This window comes from Lithobates pipiens, unplaced genomic scaffold, assembly GCF_037356315.1.
Source record: "Lithobates pipiens isolate NorthernLeopardFrog02 unplaced genomic scaffold, aLitPip1_a1.2 Scaffold_16, whole genome shotgun sequence".
Classification (NCBI taxonomy): Eukaryota; Metazoa; Chordata; class Amphibia; order Anura; family Ranidae; genus Lithobates; species Lithobates pipiens.
The window spans coordinates 221,354,457-221,373,997 of NW_027507748.1; the positions used below are offsets into that span (position 1 = coordinate 221,354,457).

The 19,541-nt window shown below is 45.2% G+C and overlaps 1 protein-coding gene across 2 annotated transcripts in view; it reads left to right on the forward strand.

Annotated features, from left to right (window-relative positions):
* LOC143982409 (uromodulin-like) overlaps nucleotides 1-19,541 on the forward strand; it is a 140,541-nt gene that overhangs the window by 16,786 nt on the left and 104,214 nt on the right. For both annotated transcript variants that reach the window (XM_077481081.1, XM_077481079.1), the window contains exon 3: nucleotides 19,282-19,467. In XM_077481081.1, coding sequence (XP_077337207.1) covers nucleotides 19,282-19,467 — 186 coding nt within the window. The remainder of the gene's footprint in view (nucleotides 1-19,281; nucleotides 19,468-19,541) is intronic.

Consider the following 19,541-nt stretch of genomic DNA (forward strand, 5'->3'; position numbering starts at 1 on the left):
GAATATACTTTACAGAGGAAGATGAAACTTTATAGAGGGAGATGACCAGCAGGGTCTCATTTTGACCCACTGATCATCTCCAGTAGCATACCTCCCAACATTTTGAGATGGGAATGAGGGACACCTACTAACAAACGTATGTAGGCATAGGACACGTCCCCTGCCACACCCCCTTAAAAGGAGAATTAACCTAAAAAAAAGGTTAAATAAATCCACAAGGACTTTTTTTTACCACTACAATTACTTTATATTGGCTTTTAAAATGTACAAATGCAGCAATTTAGAAATTGGATGAAAGGTTTAGCACTGGGAAACATTTTTTTTTAAATAAAAAGTGCATTTTATATACAACTATATAGATCAGACCAAAATGTGAGACAAATGAGGGGGAAAGAGGGACAGAGGGACAATCAGGGACAGTCCCTCAAAATCAAGGACAGTTGGGAGCTATGCAGTAGTGGGTCAGCAGCTTACAGACTAGGAGTAGTACTAACTACACCCAGAAGATAATGTAAATTTCACCCTGCTTAATATAACATAATACTTTTGTGCCCCTTTCTCCCTGGAGGATCTCTACAATTTAAAGTGCGTGTCTGTGTATCCCTTGTCTAGGCACCTTGGGAACTCCAAAGAGAAGGCTATGTTTGTGCTTTTGCCCTAATTGCATGAGGAAGAGGTTGTGATACTGCATGTGGAATAAAGGCTGCATACAATCAGTAATATAGACAGTATATGCACTCTTCTGGGACAATCCAACTGGGATGACCAGGACTACGCTGAAAGTAAGTCAGGCTTCAAATAAACCACAAAGAAATACATAAAACAACCTCTTGCTGTAAGTGTTATATACACATATGGGTTCCATTATGTAGTGCAGAAAGTATATGAATACTCTAGGCTATATATGTGTATATATATTAGGGCTGCGGAAATTAAAGATCCATTTTTCGATTCATTTTTTTGATCGATCAAAATTATTTTGTTCGGTACTCACCTCTCCGCCGGCTTCCAGCTCTTCAGGGAGCTTCGTCGGAGATCCAGTGACATCACGGACATTGACTTCACAGGACTCCTTCCCCCTTCCCAAGTGCCTCCGTCTGCTAATGAAGGGAAGGGGGAGGAGCCCGGTGATGTTGAAGTTCTGATTGAACGGAACGCGCACGGGGGAGGAGCTACGCATTATGTCACCCGCTGCTGCCCTACAGAACTAACACGATTGTCGGCTTTACATGCTGTGTTTTTATCATCTTTATGTGAGTAGTTTGTGTTTGAACACAAATTAAATCTTATACTTAAAATGGAAGTAAACCCTTCCAAACAACTTTGACCTACAGGTAAGCCTAGATTAAGGCTTACCTGTAGGTCCAAGTAATATCTCCTAAACCTATATGGTTTAGGAGATATTTGCCCGAAAATGGGCACCGCTGTCTACGGCACATGCGCCGTAGACAGCGGCGCGCAGGCGCACTAAATGCGGCAAGTCCAAGAATGGATTTGCCTAATTTGTCGACTCCCGTGCGCATGCGCGGGAGTGACGTCATCGCGGCTCCGCCGAATGGCAGCGTCGGAGCTCCGAGACGCGACTCCCGTGCGCATGCGCGGGAGTGACGTCATCGCGGCTTCTCCGCTGTCATTCGTCGGAGCTGCGAGAGACGCCACAACCAAGATGGATGCGGCGGACTACAGGTGACAGCGGCGACTTCGCTGGCTCCTGTGTCAGGTAAGTGACACATAATGAGCTACTATGCGATGCATAGTAGTCCATTATGCTTTACCTTTGCAGGGAAAAAAAGAGGAAGTAAACCCATCAGGGTTTACTTCCTCTTTAAGCGGTGAGCACTTAGATCTTTTCTTTCTACCCATGACCTCTCTTCCTTGCTGAAATCTAAGAAGACATGAGAGAAGTTTATGGTCCGTGTTAACCCTTTTGATACCCGCTTCCATGACCACCTGTTTGTACAGGGGTCCATGCCATAAGGTGAGAGTGATTAGTTAGACCGGAGGTGGAGGGATTGTCACGCTAATGTGGAAAAAAAAAAAATTACTTACATCAGTGCTACAGTCTGAATTTAAAACGTATTTGTGTGAACTGTGAATTTAAGTCATGGATTGTGGAAACTAACTATTGTCGGGTGATTGTATATAGCAGTGATGGCGAACCTTTTTGAGTCTGAGTGCCCAAACTGAAATAAATAAGTTGGTTTTGTGTTGTAAAGTGCCAACACGGCAATTCGCGAGAGAGGGGTGCTGAGCAAAAGAGAGGGGGTGTGTGAGAGAGATGGGGGTGTGTGTAAGAGAGAGGGGGGTTGTGAGAGAGAGAGAGAGAAAGGGGGGTGTGTGAGAGAAAGAGGACACATAGCGAAAGGTGACAGAGAGTGAGGGGGGACAGATAGATAGAGATAGGGGACACACACAGAGAGGGGACACACACGGGGGGGCAGAGAGAGAGGGGGGGCAGAGAGGGGGAGGGGTGTGAGATGCTAAGAGAGATGGGACAGAGAGAGGGAGAGATGGGACAGATAAAGGGGAGGGCACAGTGACAGAGAGAGAGAGGGGGCAGAGAGAGAGAGAGAGTTGACAGAGTGAGGGGGGGACAGATAGATAGAGATAGGGGACACACACACAGAGGGGGGACACACGGGGGGCAGAGAGAGAGGGGGGACAGAGAGAGAGGGGGGACAGAGAGAGAGGGAGGACAGAGAGAGAGAGAGAGAGGGGAGGACAGAGAGAGAGAGAGAGAGGGGAGGACAGAGAGAGAGAGGGGATGACAGAGAGAGAGAGAGAGGGGATGACAGAGAGAGAGAGAGAGAGAGGGGATGACAGAGAGAGAGAGAGAGAGAGGGAGGACAGAGAGAGAGAGAGGGGAGGAGAGAGAGAGGGGGGAAAGAGAGAGAGAGGGGGGAAAGAGAGAGAGAGAGGGGAGGACAGAGAGAGAGAGAGAGAGGAGGACAGAGAGAGAGAGAGAGAGGAGGACAGAGAGAGAGAGAGAGAGAGAGGGGAGGACAGAGAGAGAGAGAGAGGGGATGACAGAGAGAGAGAGAGAGGGGATGACAGAGAGAGAGAGAGAGGGGAGGACAGAGAGAGAGAGGGGGGACAGAGAGAGAGGGGGGACAGAGAGAGAGGGGGGACAGAGAGAGAGGGGGGACAGAGAGAGAGGGAGGACAGAGAGAGAGAGAGGGGAGGACAGAGAGAGAGAGAGAGAGAGAGAGAGAGAGAGGGGAGGACAGAGAGAGAGAGAGAGAGAGAGAGGGGATGACAGAGAGAGAGAGAGAGGGGAGGACAGAGAGAGAGAGAGGGGAGGACAGAGAGAGAGAGAGGGGAGGAGAGAGAGAGGGGAGGAGAGAGAGAGGGGAGGAGAGAGAGAGGGGGGAAAGAGAGAGAGAGGGGGGAAAGAGAGAGAGAGGGGGGAAAGAGAGAGAGGGGGGAAGAGAGAGAGGGGGGAAGAGAGAGAGGGGGGAAGAGAGAGAGGGGGAAAGAGAGAGAGGGGGGACACAGAGAGAGGGGGGACACAGAGAGAGGGGGGACACAGAGAGAGGGAGCAGAAAGAGGGGGACACGGGGACTGAAAAAGAGGAGAGCTGAGAGAAAGGGAGACCTCTAGCTTTGTCCTTATCTGCAATCCCTGCCCCAGTCTTTGTCTGCAGGTATTCAGTGTATAAATTGTGCCCGGTACCTGTCTCCATCCCTGTTCCATCCAGCGGCTCCCTTACAGCCTGCGCCTCTCGCCTGTCCTTGTCTTCTGGGCCCATGGTCAGTCTGTTCTCCGGGCCTCACTGTTGAAGGAGGTTTGAGGAGTCCAAGCTCCGGAAGGTGCCAGGGATGCTGTGCCCCTCTTCAGCCATACAATGAAGCAGTGAAGCTCTTCTCTCCCTCCCGTGCGTGCTGTCAGGCCTGTAGCCTACTACGCGGAGAATGTGGGGCCGCCCACTCACTTGTGCAGACAGTTTCCCGCACATCGCCGCTGCTTGCTTCTCTCCCTCGCATGCTTTCAGGTCTGTAGCCTTCCGCGCGGAGGTTGCGGAGCCACCCACCCACTCGTGCAGTTAATTTCCTGCACCTCGCCGCTGTTTGCTGCCATGTTCTCCCCACCATGAACCAGGACCCTCTCGCGTGCCCACAGAGATGGCTCTGTGTGCCAGCTGTGGCACGCGTGCCATAGGTTCGCCATCACTGGTATATAGTATATACCACATTTACCACTGACTAATGCAGTGTTGCAATGCAAGGGGATCAGCTAAAAGTATTTGGATCTGTATGCGCTTTATAATTAATCGAAATTAGTCGATGAATCGATTTTAAAAAAACGATTACTCGAACACGAAATTTTTAATCAGTAACAGCCCTAGTATATATGTTGAGTAATACACCTAATCTATATGCTACCTATGTAGGTGTATCCCCATATCTACCTACCCATTGGCTCTGTTCCTCACTCTCCGTGATCTGCATATGTTGCTTGTAAGTATTCAGGTTTACTGATATTTAATACAATGTTAGAATTTTCGTGATATTGTTATTATTAAAATTCTGTGTTTGTTTTGAGCAGGGTTTGAAATTGTAATTAACCCTTTATGCTCCTGAAGAAGCGTTAATTGTCAACGTGAAACATGTTGAGCACCTCTTTGTTCAACTAGTGTGAAGCTACGCACCCCTCATAGCTCCCTGCTTTCTACCGACATTTGGTGACTTTGATTATGTTACATATTTGCCAATGTTAATACTTTGGAGGCTCCCTACCTGGATTAGGGGCTGGGTGTGCTCACACAGCAGTTTGGGTGATTACTGTTGATGTTTTTAACTATTTTCAATAAATGACAATATTTACCTTTTCTACATGTTTCTTTGTTTCTGATACAGTCCCACTCTCAGTGGTCTTCATCTCTCTCTTATACTTCATAGGGATGAGGCATAGTAAATCTTCCTTATGTTCTTGGTAGCCATGCCACAGTGACATAATTAATTCAATTATTAACCACTTGCTTACTGGGCACTTAAACCCCCCTCCTATCCAGACCAATTTTCAGCTTTGAATGCTATCACACTTTGAATGACAATTACTCAGTCATGGAACACTGTACCCAAATAATTTTTTTGGCCTTTTTTCATACAAATAGAGCTTATTTTGGTGGTATTTGATCACCACTGGGTTTTTTATTTTTTGCGCTATAAATGAAAAAAGACCGAAAACTTTCAAAAAAATGAATATTTCTTAATTTCCATGAATTTTTTTTGCAAATTAGTAATTTTTCTTCATAAATTTTGGCCACAATTTATACTACTACAAGTATAACAAGATATTGTGCAAATCACAAAAAAATGATCACATCTGATGTACTGGTTCCCTAATGGTGGTCTAATTTCATGAGATCCTAACAAGCCAGGAAAGGACAAATGCCCCCCAAATAACCCTTTTTTGGTAAATAGACATTTCAAGGTATTTAGTAAGAGGCATGATGAGTTATTTGAAGTTGTAATTTTTCCCACAATTCTTTGCAAAATTTAGATTTTTTTTTTTTTCATAAAATTGTGATAGCTTATTTTTCTCACATGGCATGTGTATACCACAAATGACACCCCGAAATACATTCTGCTACTCCTCCTGAGCCACAGCATGCAGGGAGAACCATCAGGTGTTCTGGGAGCATAAATTACACATCACATTTCTCAACCACCTATTAAATTTTTGAAGGCTATGGAGCACCAGGACAATGGAAACACCCACAAAATGACCCCATTTTGGAATGCTAACACCCCAACCTATAATCTATGAGGCATAATGAGTCTTTTGAACAGTTCATTTTTTCCAGAAGTTTTTGGAAAATGCAGAAAAAAAATGAATTTTTTTTTTTTTTACATAAAGTTGTCCGTTTATAAGATATCTCTAACACATAGCATTTACATTTAAATGACACCCCAAAATACATTCTGCTACTCCTCCTGAGTATGGTGATACCACACGTATGAGACTTCTACACAGCCTGGCCACATACAGAGATCTAAAATGCAAGGAACACCATCAGGCATGCACATACCAAGAATTACACCCCAAAATACATTATGCTGAGCAAAGCGTAAACAAAAGATTACCTGTGGTTGTAGTGCACAGGAGGATAGCACTGGTCCAGGCAGCAGGCAGGGACTTGGTCAGCAACGGCGGACACAATTGTCCAGGCAGGAATACTGTCCATATAAAGTTCAGGGAACATGTGGTGTGGTCAGTGCGACAGGCAGAGACATAATGGCAGTAAGTCCTACAGGCAGCAGGCAGAAGTAGGGCCTCGTTTAGGACAGAATGGGGACAGGGATAGAGGCTTCTCCCACCCAAATCTCTTTGAAGCCTCCAAGTCTCCAGACCCTAATCTAGGACTGAGAAAACAAAACAAAAAAATGTCTTTATCCAGAAAAACAATTCTGGAGCCCCTCACATATGTGAGACCCCTGTGTTGAATCCCACTAGCCCAGTAGCAGGGTACAAGATCAGTCCATGAGGCAGGCAAAAAACATGGTCAAACAGTCCAAGGTCAGTTCAAGATCAGGCAGAGGTATGTACAGAATGGTTAGGCAGAAGCATGGTCAAATAACAGTCCAGGGTCAGTTCTAGATCAGGCAGAGATATGTACAGAATCGGCAGAATCAGGAAAGTGGCGTTCGGAAGGTCGACTAAGAACATCTGATTGGATATTTTCTGGTGGACCGTTCGGGAATATAAGGGCAGTGAAAACTTCCTCCTGGTAGCCAAGGAAGCATTTGGGGTTTTGGGTGGAGTTGCTGTAAATTACATATGAATTGTAAATAATGGCCAATTGGGGAAAAAAAAATTGCGACTTTTTTTTTACCAATGGTATGTCCGTCTTGTAGCAAGGTATGGTTCCAGCATTTGGTCATTGAAATCAAATCCCCCCATGAACAAATTATAATCATAGATGCATTTAGGTTTTAGTATGGGGCCATTCCTTCTGTGGATTTCCACAAAGGTATCATTGTGGATTGAAGACAACATGTAGACATCCCTTTTGTCCCTCCACTTCATTACCAAAATCTCCTTGTTTCGCAGACTTGCCATTTCTCCTTTTCTCAATTTCTTATTGACAAGACTTTGAGGAAAGCCCTTCCGGTTCTTTTTACAGTGCCACATGCTGGCATCTTCATCCAGTGAAGGTTGTGGAACAGGGGCAGAGATGTGTAGAAGTTTTCTACGTATAAATTGTAGCCTTTCTCCAATAGGGGTTATATGAGGTCCCAAACAATTTTCCTGCTTGATCCCAAGTAGTCTGGGCAATTGGAGGGGGGGGTTGCAGCTGGGTGTCCTTCCCTTCATACACTTTGAAGGCATATATGTACCCTGTGACTCAGTCACATAATTTGTATACCTTCACCCCATAGCGGCCCTTTTGCTGGGAATAAATTGTTTGATTTTAAGCCTGCCACTAAATTTAACAAGGGAATCATCAACACATATGTATTGGTCCGGGGTAAACAGCTGAGGGAATACTTCAGAAAAATTATTTAGAAGTGGCCGAATTTTGAAAAGCCTATCATAATTTGGATCATTTGGAGGGGACGGACTGGGTATTGTCATTGAAGTGAAGGGACCTCATTATCATGAGGTATCTGTTTCTGGGCATTACTTTCCCATACTGTCCCATATTAAATGTGAGGTCTAAAAAAAACTTCAACTCCTCTACCGTTAGGGCTCTCCACTCGTAGGGATGGGCATAGTAGGATGTCGGATTATTTAAAATAAATTGCTGGGCATGAAGGTTGCACTGGGCCACAATTGTCGATAGCATGTCCTCGGTAAAAATGAAATAAAAAAATGTATTGGGGAAAAATTCTCTGTGTTCACCTGTACTCCTGGCTGGGCAGTGAAAGGGGGAATGTTGGCTTCTCCTGAATTAGGAGGAAGCCACAAGGGGTTCTGAAGGGCATAGGGAAGGCTGGCATCGGTCCTTGGCCTTTCTTGCCGAGGTACTGTTGTGCTGGTGGATGCCACTGCGGTGCTGGTGGATGCCACTGCCTCCTCACCAGAATGCCTTTGTTTGGCGGGCCGAATATCTTCCTCCTCTGAGTTACTCAGTGTTCCACTACTAAGGACTGGCTCATAATTTATGTGCGACTGAGAATCGAAGACTGAAGGGTAATCCGAAAAAGAGAGCTCTCCATTGCTCTCATCGGCCTGGGAAAGTATTTGGTATGCCTCTTTGGCGGAAAAGCCTCTTTTGGTTTCTAGTGGTGATGCGACTACACAGGTGTGTGCTAAGCCTGCACTGATGAGGCGGCACTGATGAGCACAGATGGGCACTGAGGTGGAACAGATGTGCACTGATGAGGTGGAACAGATGTGCACTGATGAGGTGGAACAGATGTGCACTGATTGGCACAAGTGGGCACTAATGAGGTGGCACAGGTGGGCACTGATGAGATGGCACAGGTGTGCACTGATGAGGCAGCACAGATGGGGTGGCACAGATGGGCACTGATGAGGTGGCACAGGTGGGCACTGATGAGGTGGAATAGATGTGCACTGATGAGGTGGAAAAGATGTGCACTGATGAGGTGGCACAGGTGGGGACTGATGAGGCGGCACAGGTGGGGACTGATGAGGCGGCACAGGTGGGCACTGATGAGGTGGCACAGGTGGGCACTGATGAGGCCGCACAGGTGGGCACTGATGGGGCGGCACAGGGGGGCACTGATGAGGTAGCACAGGTGGGCACTGATGGGGTGGCACAGGTGGGCACTGATTGTGAAGATGTGCAGATGGACACTGATCAGCGATGGCAGACAGGTGGGCACCAATTTGCACTGATGGGGCACTGTACTGATGGGGCACTGTTTGGGCACTGTTTTGTGTATTATCACACTCACAAATGCTGCGCAGATTCTCTCTCTCCTCACATGCGGTCTCTGTGTGAGGAGAGAGAGTCGGCAATGTGAGATGATCTCATATGTTTACATTTGAGATCATCGCTCATTGGCCATGGTGATCGAGCTGTAAATGGCCGCTTTGATTGGCCATTTACAGCGATCTGTGGTTGGCTGTGTCCAAGGGACACGGCCAACACAGAATTTCCCTGATGCGCACTCATAAGCGAGCACGGGGGGCGAGGAAAGGAGAGGCCGTCTTATGATGGCCTCTTGGGAATTGACATCCGCGCCGAAGCCATCATTCGGTTACAGCCGGTTTTCAAGTGGTTAAAGGACACATTGCAAATTCATTGATCAGCTGCTACAGCCAATTAGGTCCAGATCAGTTTATTCTGACAGTGGCGGGTGCTATTGCCAGAAACAGGATGTCCCAGAAGGGAGGAATGCTCCATCCACCCATTTGTATAGATGGAAGAATATTTTAGTTTTTTTTTTTTCCTTCAGCCTGCCGGGTGAATAAAAAAAAAGATGAACTATGTATAGCCAGCCTTTAAAACAGTTGACACAATGGGGCTGTTTTAATAAAACTGGAGAGTGCAAAATCGGGTGCAGTTCTGCATAAAAACCAATCAGCTTTCAGGTTTTTTGTCAAAGCTTAATTGAAGAATCTGAAGTTAGAAGCTGATTGGCTACCATGCACTAGACATGGGTGCCGTCAATAAATTTGTTTAGTTCTGTTCCGTTTCGATTCGTAATAAAATTAATTCGTAATTCATATTTCGTGTCCGAAATTCCGTTCTGTTTCGTACGAAATACGAATTTTTGTTAACGTGTACGAACGTTCTTTGCGATGAATTTAAAGGCAAAAACTTTGCTCAGTATGCTTATTATGACTTGCAGAAGACTTCTGTGATAGAAGTCAATGTAAGTTGCCTGAAGGCATCAGTGAAGGACTTTCATCCTCACTCTGGGCAGGCTGCCAAGAAAAGAACAATTTTTCTTCTTCAATGGGCTGAACTAAGTGTGTAGAAGTTCTCAGTTTAACCATTTAAAGACTAAATCTTTTCTGACACTTGTTGCTTACAAGTAAAAATCCAGTATTTTCTGCTAGAAAATCATTCAGAAGCCCCAAAAATGATATATATTTTTTTAGCAGAGACCCTAGGGAATAAAATAGCGGTTGTTGCAATATTTTATGTGACGCGGTATTTGCGCAGAGGTCTTTCAAACGCAAGTTAGCCCCTTTTTTTTCGGTCGACCTCTAGGGAGCACTGACATTAGCAGCGTGACATACAGCAATGACACCTGCACCGTGATAGAGTGATCTGACACCAGCACCGTGATAGAGAGCACTGACATCAGCAGCGTGACATAAAGCAATGACATCAGCACCGTGATATACAGCACTGACACCTGCACCGTAAGCAGCCCCAGGAGGAAGTCAGCATAGCACAGGGATGGTGGGAGCCCCTCATAATAAGCAGCCCCAGGAGGAAGTCAGCACAGCACAGGGCTGGTGAACTGTACAAACCTACAGGTCATATTTGCAGCCACAAAATAATTACTAGCTGTGCACACATAGTCCCACCACATGGCCAATGACATAACACATGTATGAGGTGAATCTGGGATCGACAACTACAAGCATTCTTTTTTTATATGTGTAATTCTGAAAATTCAGGAATCTTGAGATAATGGAGGCGAGGGAAGGTCAGGGTAGGCAAAGAAGAGGGTGCAGGAGATGATTCTGTGCCTACCCTGACCTTCCCTCGCCTCCATTATCTCAAGATTCCTGAATTTTCAGAATTTCACATATAAAAAAAGAATGCTTGTAGTTGTCGATCCCAGATTCACCTCATACATGTGTTATGTCACGGTGCTGGTGTCAGATCACTCTATCACGGTGCAGGTGTCAGTGCTCTATATCACGGTGCTGGTGCTGGTGATCATCTCCTGCACCCTCTTCTTTGCCTACCCTGACCTTCCCTCGCCTCCATTATCTCAAGATTCCTGAATTTTCAGAATTTCACATATAAAAAAAGAATGCTTGTAGTTGTCGATCCCAGATTCACCTCATACATGTGTTATGTCACGGTGCTGGTGTCAGATCACTCTATCACGGTGCAGGTGTCAGTGCTCTATATCACGGTGCTGGTTCTGGTGATCATCTCCTGCACTCTCTTCTTTGCCTATCCTGACCTTCCCTCACCTCCATTATCTCAAGATTCCTGAATTTTCAGAATTTCACATATAAAAAAAGAATGCTTGTAGTTATCGATCCCAGATTCACCTCATGCATGTGTTATGTCACGGTGCTGGTGTCAGATTACTCTATCACGGTGCAGGTGTCAGTGCTCTATATCACGGTGCTGGTGCTGGTGATCATATCCTGCACCCTTTTCTTTGCCTACCCTGACCTTCCCTTGCCTCCATTATCTCAAGATTCCTGAATTTTCAGAATTTCACATATAAAAAAAGAATGCTTGTAGTTGTCAAGGCCTCATGCACACGTGACGTTATAATAACGTTATAAAAACACCAGTTGCTTTGCAGTGAGTTTTTCAAGGTTTTTACAATTGAGTTTTTTAACATGTTTTTTATGGAATCAAAAACTTTAGAAAAAATGCTGGTGAACCGCGTTTTGATTGTTTGTGTTTTTCATTGTTTTTTGGCATTAGAGTATTTTTACAGCTGAAGAACCCTGCTCGAAAACCCACTAGTTTTGGATTTTTTTTTACAGCCAAAAACTGCTGATAACAGCCTATGTGTGCATGGACACATAGGATGACATGCTGGAGAGTTTATTGACTGTAGAAAAAAACAACTGAAGCCAAAAACAGCAGCTGTAAAAACATCCAAAGTGTACACAAGGTCACAATAAAAGGACACTTATCTGTCGAAGGATCTGCACTTACCCAGGCCGGGTCTTCGGGACCCCGGTGCTGGCATGTTTACTGTGGGAAGACATCTGTGACTCTTTGCAGCTTAATAGCCAGTTCCCCACTGCACATACACGCTGCACTTTGTGAATGGATGACCTGCTCCTGGGACCTGTTACGGTATGTGTCCCAGGAGGCTGCGTGGGGGGGGGTGTATTTAACTTCTACTGGGATCGCTTAGGCAGTTCCAGCAGAAGTGGAAGCAGGTACCTGTCAAAACTGGGTACCTGCTCTCTAAAAAAAATAAAAGTAAAAAACCTATGGAACTTCCCTTTTTAGGTGAAGTTCCAAAGTTCCACTTTAAAGGCTACGTTTTTTTTCTTTCTAAATTCCAGTTCCCCTATGCACCAATATAGAATTCATGTACCTTTTTTGCAAAAATATCAAAACTTTCCAGAAAATCTACAGACACGTACCTTACTGCTGCATCCATGATTCCAAATGTATCTATTGCTTCTGTCTTACATCCTTACAGACTGTAGGTCATGACACAGGAAGGAGTTGACCAGCTGATCTCTTTAGCACACACCCTGCATCATCCACCCTCCCACTCCCAGCTGCACGTTTTTTAAATGAAATGCAATCATTGATCATTTTTTTCACTAAATACACAATCATATGGCCATCTTTATACATAGGTACATAGGAGGGAGTGGACAGAAACACTCAGCATTCAAGCCCCATTCACATCTCTGCATAGTGGAAACTCGCATTCCCACATGTGTTTTCAGTCATCACACATGAATGGGCTGCCCTACATGCAGCAATCGCCCCAAAGAAGCTTCCGACCTTTTTTTTAAAGAGTCTGGTGCATTTTTTACTGTGATTTTTGGTGCAGCACATTTCTGAAATGCAAGGAAACACACAGATGTGAATGGAGTCTCACTGTTCTTGTGTTATCGAACCAATTTCACTTTCAGGCCCCATTCACATCTAACATTTGACACCTTTCGAGGGGGGGGGGGGGGGGGGGTGGACAGGATATCTGTCTTTTACAGGTATTCTGTCCCCACTTACGCACTTCCGGGAGCCTCAGCTGCGAGTATTTGCATCATCGCTGGGGCTCCTTCTCCAGCCACCAGGCCAGTAGGAGAGAGGAGCGGAGTCTCGCGCATGCGCAGTAAGGTTCCTGGCGCAAAGGCATAAGGCTACACTGCCGGGTTCGCTTTCTCACAGTGGAGGCGGCATGCACCCGACAGTGGATGGAAACATCAGTTGCGGTGCTGACATCGCTGGACTCCAGCACAGGTAAGTGTCCTATTATTAAAAGTCAGCAGCTGCAGTATGTGTAGCTGCTGTCTTTTAATTTTTGCAATGGTGGGCAGACCTCCGCTTTAACATGCCAAAATGTGTGTTTGCTTCTGTGTTTGGTGTGTTGTTAACAGTAATGGCACTGAAAGCTCAACTAGTAATTTTACATGTATAAAGGTGGCCATACACTATACAATCTGATTGTACAATCTTCTTTGGATCTGCCATCAATGATGTAGTGCAAGGCCCTGCCTGATTGGATACAGAGTGATTGGCTAGATAGGTGTTTCCTCCTATTATATAAATTTGGTAAATCTAAAGAAGATTGTACAATGAGATTGTATAGTGTATGGTCACCTTTATACACCTAAAATTACTAGTTGTGCTTTCAGAGCCATTAATTGGTAACGGCACACCAAACACAGAAGCAAACACACATTTTTCCATGTGAAAAAACAAGTGGCAAATGCTGCAAACACGCAGCCCACAAAAAGCCAACATGTCCCATAAGCCACATATAACACAGCCCACTTAAATCAATGGGCTGCCCTATGCGTGTCACAGGAAAAACGAGACACAAAACGTTCACTTCCACTCTGCTAGATGTGAATGGGGCCTGAATGTGAAATTGGTGCGATAACAAAAGAACAATGAGGCTCCATTCACATCTGTGCGTTTCATTGCATTTCAGAAATGTGCTGCACCAAAAGTCACAGCAAAAAACGCACCAGACTCCACTCTTAAAAAGTTTTGAAGCTTCTTTGGGGTGATTTCTGTAGGGCAGCCCATTCAAGTGAATGATCTGCTCTATGTGTGATGAGTGAAAATGCTCCAAAATACCTCCCCACCTTGCAAAAAAAAAGAAAAATGCATGTTCCCGTTATGAGATATGAACGGGGCTTGACAGCTGAGTGTTTCTGTCCACTCCCTTCTATGTACTTGTATAAAGATGACCATAAACTGTGCAATCTGATTTTGTATTTAGTGAGAAGGGTGATCACAGATTGATTGCATTTCATTAAAAAAAACGTGCACCTGTGAGTGGGAGGGTGGATGATGCAGGGTGTGTGCTAATGAGATCAGCTGGTCAACTTCTTCCTGTGTCACGACCTACAGTTTGTAAGGACATAAGACAGAAGCAATAGATAAGTTTGGAATCATGGATGGAGGACAGTAAGGTACGTGTCTGTAGATTTTATGGAAAGCTTTGATATTTTTTACAAAAAAAGTACATGAATGCTATTTGGCTGCATAGAGAAGCTGGAATTTAGAAAAAAAAATATGAACTTAGCCTTTAAGATTCAGTCTCACTTCTCTGTTCTCCACAGTAAAGTGTCTGCACAGTGTTTTGGGCACCTAAAAGTAATGGTTTATATATATTTATAACGGTTTTGCAAGGTTATTTTTTTGGATCTAGCAGCGTTGGTATGTATCACTGGACAATATCTCTAGGAAACATTTTTCTTACTGACAACAGGTCTGAGAACTAGGAGCACACACAGTTGCACATTCCTAGTTTTCAGCTGGGAGCATGGGATAGCAGATAGCAGGAATTTAGATAAACAATAAACACACTCACACTACTTTGGATAAAATTATGGCCGCGGCCTTTATTATTATTGGCTTTAATAAATAAAATAGACTTTTATTTCCATTTAAAAACATGTAAACAGCTCAGCCACTACGACTCGAGCTGTATCATCAAAAGAAGAGGGGAATCACCCAGAAGACAGGTGGTAAACCATGAACAATATGTTATAAAGTCTTAAAACAGGTCATTTTTCTCCTTCATTGATGTATGCTGATGAGTTGGCAGTGTAGGACACCGATAGGTAGCATTGATGGGTGGCAGTGATGGGCACTGATGGGTGGCAATAATGGGCACTGATCGGTTACACTGATAGGCAGCACTGCTAGGTGACACTCATGGGCATTGATAGGTGGCAGTTGTAGGCACTGGCAGGGGTACTAGTGTGCACAGATGAGGCATAATTGCCTCTTTCTCTTTGGGACCGATGTCCCTTGCAGATGAGCTGTGGTAGGCTTTTTCTTTTCCTCATGTTGTCAGCGTGAGAAGAAAAAAAAAATTACCAAGCTTTTGTTTACATCATGTGATCAGCTGTCATTGAATGACAGCTGATCACATGGTAAGGGGCTGAAACTGGCTCCTCACTCGGATCGGTGATCACAGCTCGCTCCGCAAGAGCAGGGAGCGTGCACAGGGGAGGCCATCATATGACGGCCTCCCGGAAATTCAGGTCTGCGCTGTGGCCGTCATTCGGCTATGGCGCAGATGTCAAGTGCTTAACCTCCCTGGCGGTATGATTATTTCAGATTTTAGGTGCTGTAAGCGGTACAATTATTTTGCATGGAAATTTGGCGTTTTATATTGTCTAGCAGACATCCCGGGTATGATAAAGTATGATAAAGTTTGAAAAATGAAATCCTAAATTATAATATAATAAATAATTATACCAAATAATAATATAACAATAATAAAAATGATTCAATAATGTAATCAAATCAAAAACACTGAAATTTGCTCAGTTGCAGAATTGTCACTGTCATTACTTTTCAGTATTTGATGACGGATCTCCCCACAAAACACTATCGCTCAATTCTGCGAGTGATTCTTATTATTATCGCTGTTTTCTAGCTGCATGCAGGGCACTGCGCAGACCACTAGGGACAAAGGGGATGTGAAATAATTACACACAGCAATGTAATCTGTAAGATTCCATTGTACTGTATGTAATGTGTGTGTTTTACTTTTTGAATTTGGCGCCGTTCTCTGTCCCTGTGTGTTGATAGATCAAGCAGAGGACGACTCGCTTGTACAGCAGGGGGACATTGCTGGATCCAGGGGACAAGGTAAGTAAGAGCTCCCTGGATTCAGTGATGCGATCCCGAGTCTGGCTTGGAGTTACCGCTAATGGTACAAAATTTTCACCCCGAGACAGACTCGGGAATACCGCCAGGGGGGTTAAGGAGCAACCCGCCGGAAAAGATAAATGGTGGATAAGCCAATATGTATTTGGTTCCTTTTTTGGAACTAAGACCAATAGGGAAAAGGGGATCCATACAAAGGCCTGCTACTCTACCTAACCAAATTTCACTATTGATTTTATCTTCTACTACTCTCTCTAAACCTACTGTAGATTTAAGGTTTTTCTGTATCGTACACCCATAACCATCAAATTTAGGCAAAGAAAAACGTGAATAAAAACCTTTAAACAGCAGAAGGGCTGTAACCATTGGGCCATGATGAGAAGACTCACTAATGACTCCTCTTTTAGAAAAGGATTCCCTGCCAGATGGCTGATTTGTACTGGACATTCTTTTGAAACATTTGAAAACGGGGTGTGTACCTGCACAGAATGTGCATTCGTGTACTTACAGGTGTTCAGCCATCTGCCTTGGCTTTCATTGTCTAGATGTGGGTGTTTTTCGCATAATACACTTGAAAAAATGCAGAAAGCCTGCAACCAATTGTTAAATGATTTATTGACAGGTCTTCTATCCTCCTCTGACTTTTCCTCCCTTCCACCGTATTTATAAGAAAACTCTTTATCGGAGGGAATCAATGAAAATAGATAAATAAAATTCTTTTAGTTCCGGTGGGAAGGTGAAAACTAAGAGGAGATAAAATACATGGTAGAGCTACTTTTCTACATCTACCAGGGATGATACAATGATTTAAAATGTTAGTATCTGCTGAAGAAAAAGGCTGTGAATTAACTACAGAAGAAACCTGACTGTTAGCATTAACTAGATGGTGCCCATACTGCAGCCACAGTCTCCTCTCCAGCAGATGTAACTGGCACAACCTGAGCTGTATCCAATACAACTGGTGCTAACAAATCAGGACCTAAACCCTCCCTAACTACATGTAATTCCCCAACTGCATAGTTGCCAACATTGTAAAAAAAAAATTCAGGACACTTTTTTGGAAGTAGGCAGAGTCGTGGTATAATTAGGGGGCGGGACATGCGTTTATAGGTGTGGCATAGGAAAAGGTAAAAATGCGGCGTGGTTTATGTAAAATCGTGGGCGTGGCTTACATGGGGCGTGGCTCAAAGGGGTGTGGTTAGAGTTTGAGATGAATGCGGGATGGAGGGAGGGAAAGGGAGGGGGGGAGAGAGGGAAAGGGAGGGAGGGAAAGGGAGGGGGGGAAGGGAGGGACAGCAGCCCTCCGATCCTACACCACAATAGCAATATGTGTTTTCCAGAGTTTGACAATCAGCAGATAAAGATACTCCAAATACCTGGTATTGGCGCTTCAATCATCCCAACGCCATGATTGTTATGGTGTCAGGATGATTGAAGATTATTTCTATTATTACATTGTAATATAAAATGAAATCATTCAACTCACCATAATGCCATCAGGTGTCCCATGCCGAGTCTGTCCTTACATCAGGTGCCCCATCAGAGGTACCTTCCTCACATCTGTGTCCATCAGCGGAGCCCCTCTTTACATCTGGTGCCCCTCTGAAATCCACAGGCCTGCCCCCACATACTCCACAGACCGGCCCCCACATCTCCAGACCGGCCCCCACATCTCCAGACTGGCACCCGACATACCACTGGCCCCCGACATCCAAAGACTGTCCCCCGACATCCACAAACTGGCCCCTGACATCCACAGACTGGCCCCCGACATCCACAGACTGGCCCCTGACATCCACAGACTGGCCCCCGACATCCACATACCATGACTGTCACTGGCCCTCGACATCTGACTGGCCCCTGCCCCGACATCCACATTGACAGACTGGCCCCCGACATGCCGCCGTTGCCGCGCGCAGACATTTAACTGTGGCGCCGCCCATCGCCCTTTACACTGACACAAACACACACTAGCAGCGGGGGTGGGCGGTGCCACAGGTGTAGACCAACTTCTGGTCTTCTTAAAAATGGCCAGCGGCCGGTGGCAAAAAAACAGGAAATTCAATTTCCCGGGACAAACCGAATTTCCCGGGACAAAATTAATTCGGGACAAATGTCCTAATCCCCGGAATGTCCCGCGATTTCGGGACAGTTGCCAACTATGCTGACTGTTTTAACTAAAACGGAATAAAAAACTTAAATCGTGTGTGGAGCCAACTCACCAGACATTGGTCCAGCATATGGAGCTCCTGCCTGCGGGTCCCTTGAGGCACAGACCACCAGGATAGGTCTGCCCACTGTCTGCTGCTTTTCTTCCTAAGGGGTTTGACACGGCGACCTGGATTCAGCTTCCTCAGCTCTGGACTCTTCTTGAGCCCCCATCCTGCTGAGCAGCGCTGTTCTCGCAGTGGATCTTCTTCTTGCGTCCACATCCCCCACCCTGCTTCTAGTCGTGCTGCCGGTGTCTTGCCGAGAAAGTTCCCTCCTGCAGATAAGGACCCCTCTGTACTGCGCAGGCGCAGCTCTTGCACAGTACAAAGCACGATGGAGTCTCCGAAAATAGCCAAAGCTGAACACAGTTGGTCAGCTGTACACGGCGCCTGTGCACTACATTCTAATCTATATCCAGGTTCGAGCCCCACCATCCAAGTGGACATAGAGTTAGAATAAAAATATGCTGAGCGCAGCGAGGCCGTCCCCCGAAGTGTGGCGAGTGAAGCTTCCATCCGAACAGGAAGCCGACGAAGTCCAGGCACCTCCGGTTCCATTCTTACCCCACTTCTTCTCCAGCTCTCTCTATCAGGCGCTGCAGTATGGACTTCCTCTTCAGCCAAAGTAGCGCTGTTTGCTCTGAGGAGAAAACTCCCTGAACAACACAACTTGCTGCTACTGAGATGGCTGAAATCTGGGGCTTGGAACCCCCTTTTTGTATCTGAAATTCTCCTCACAGATCCCCCTAAACTGCCCAGATACCATGGTCAGCTGACCTCTGCAGCAAAGAAGGGGCCAATCAGAAACCTTGCTGCATTTTTTTCAACCTTAGGTGATCCTAGCAACCCCCCCCCCCCCCCCCCCTTTTACTTTCATTCTCATAGTAAATGGGCATTTTACATCAGGACTATAAAGTCATTGCCATCACCAAGGGAATAATATACATTTTGATCACAAGTTGTTTTTTTTTTTACTGTTTTCAAACGTTTATGGCCAGTTTTACAAATATTTTTCCAGTGCTCAAAAAATTTTGCAGATGTTTTTTAGTCATGTGATTTGATCTGAAAATTGACTAACTACAAAAGCTCCTGGTTTATGACATCTTCTTTTTCTTCTCTTCCCAGCTAAATACGTGAATATGACATTTTGTGACTCGTGCTCTGGGAGCTGTACTCCTGACAATGGATGTTCATGTAGTGCTCAGGATACGACCTGTGTCCCCACTCCAGGTATTGATTGCATTAACTCTGACTTCAGCCCCTGCTGTCCAGAAGGCCTATTCTACAATACAAATCAGTCCTGTTGCTCAAGTAAGTATTTTCAAATGAGTTCGGAGTGTACTTTCTGAGTCTGACCATTGAGGACATGTCATTTATGAGATATT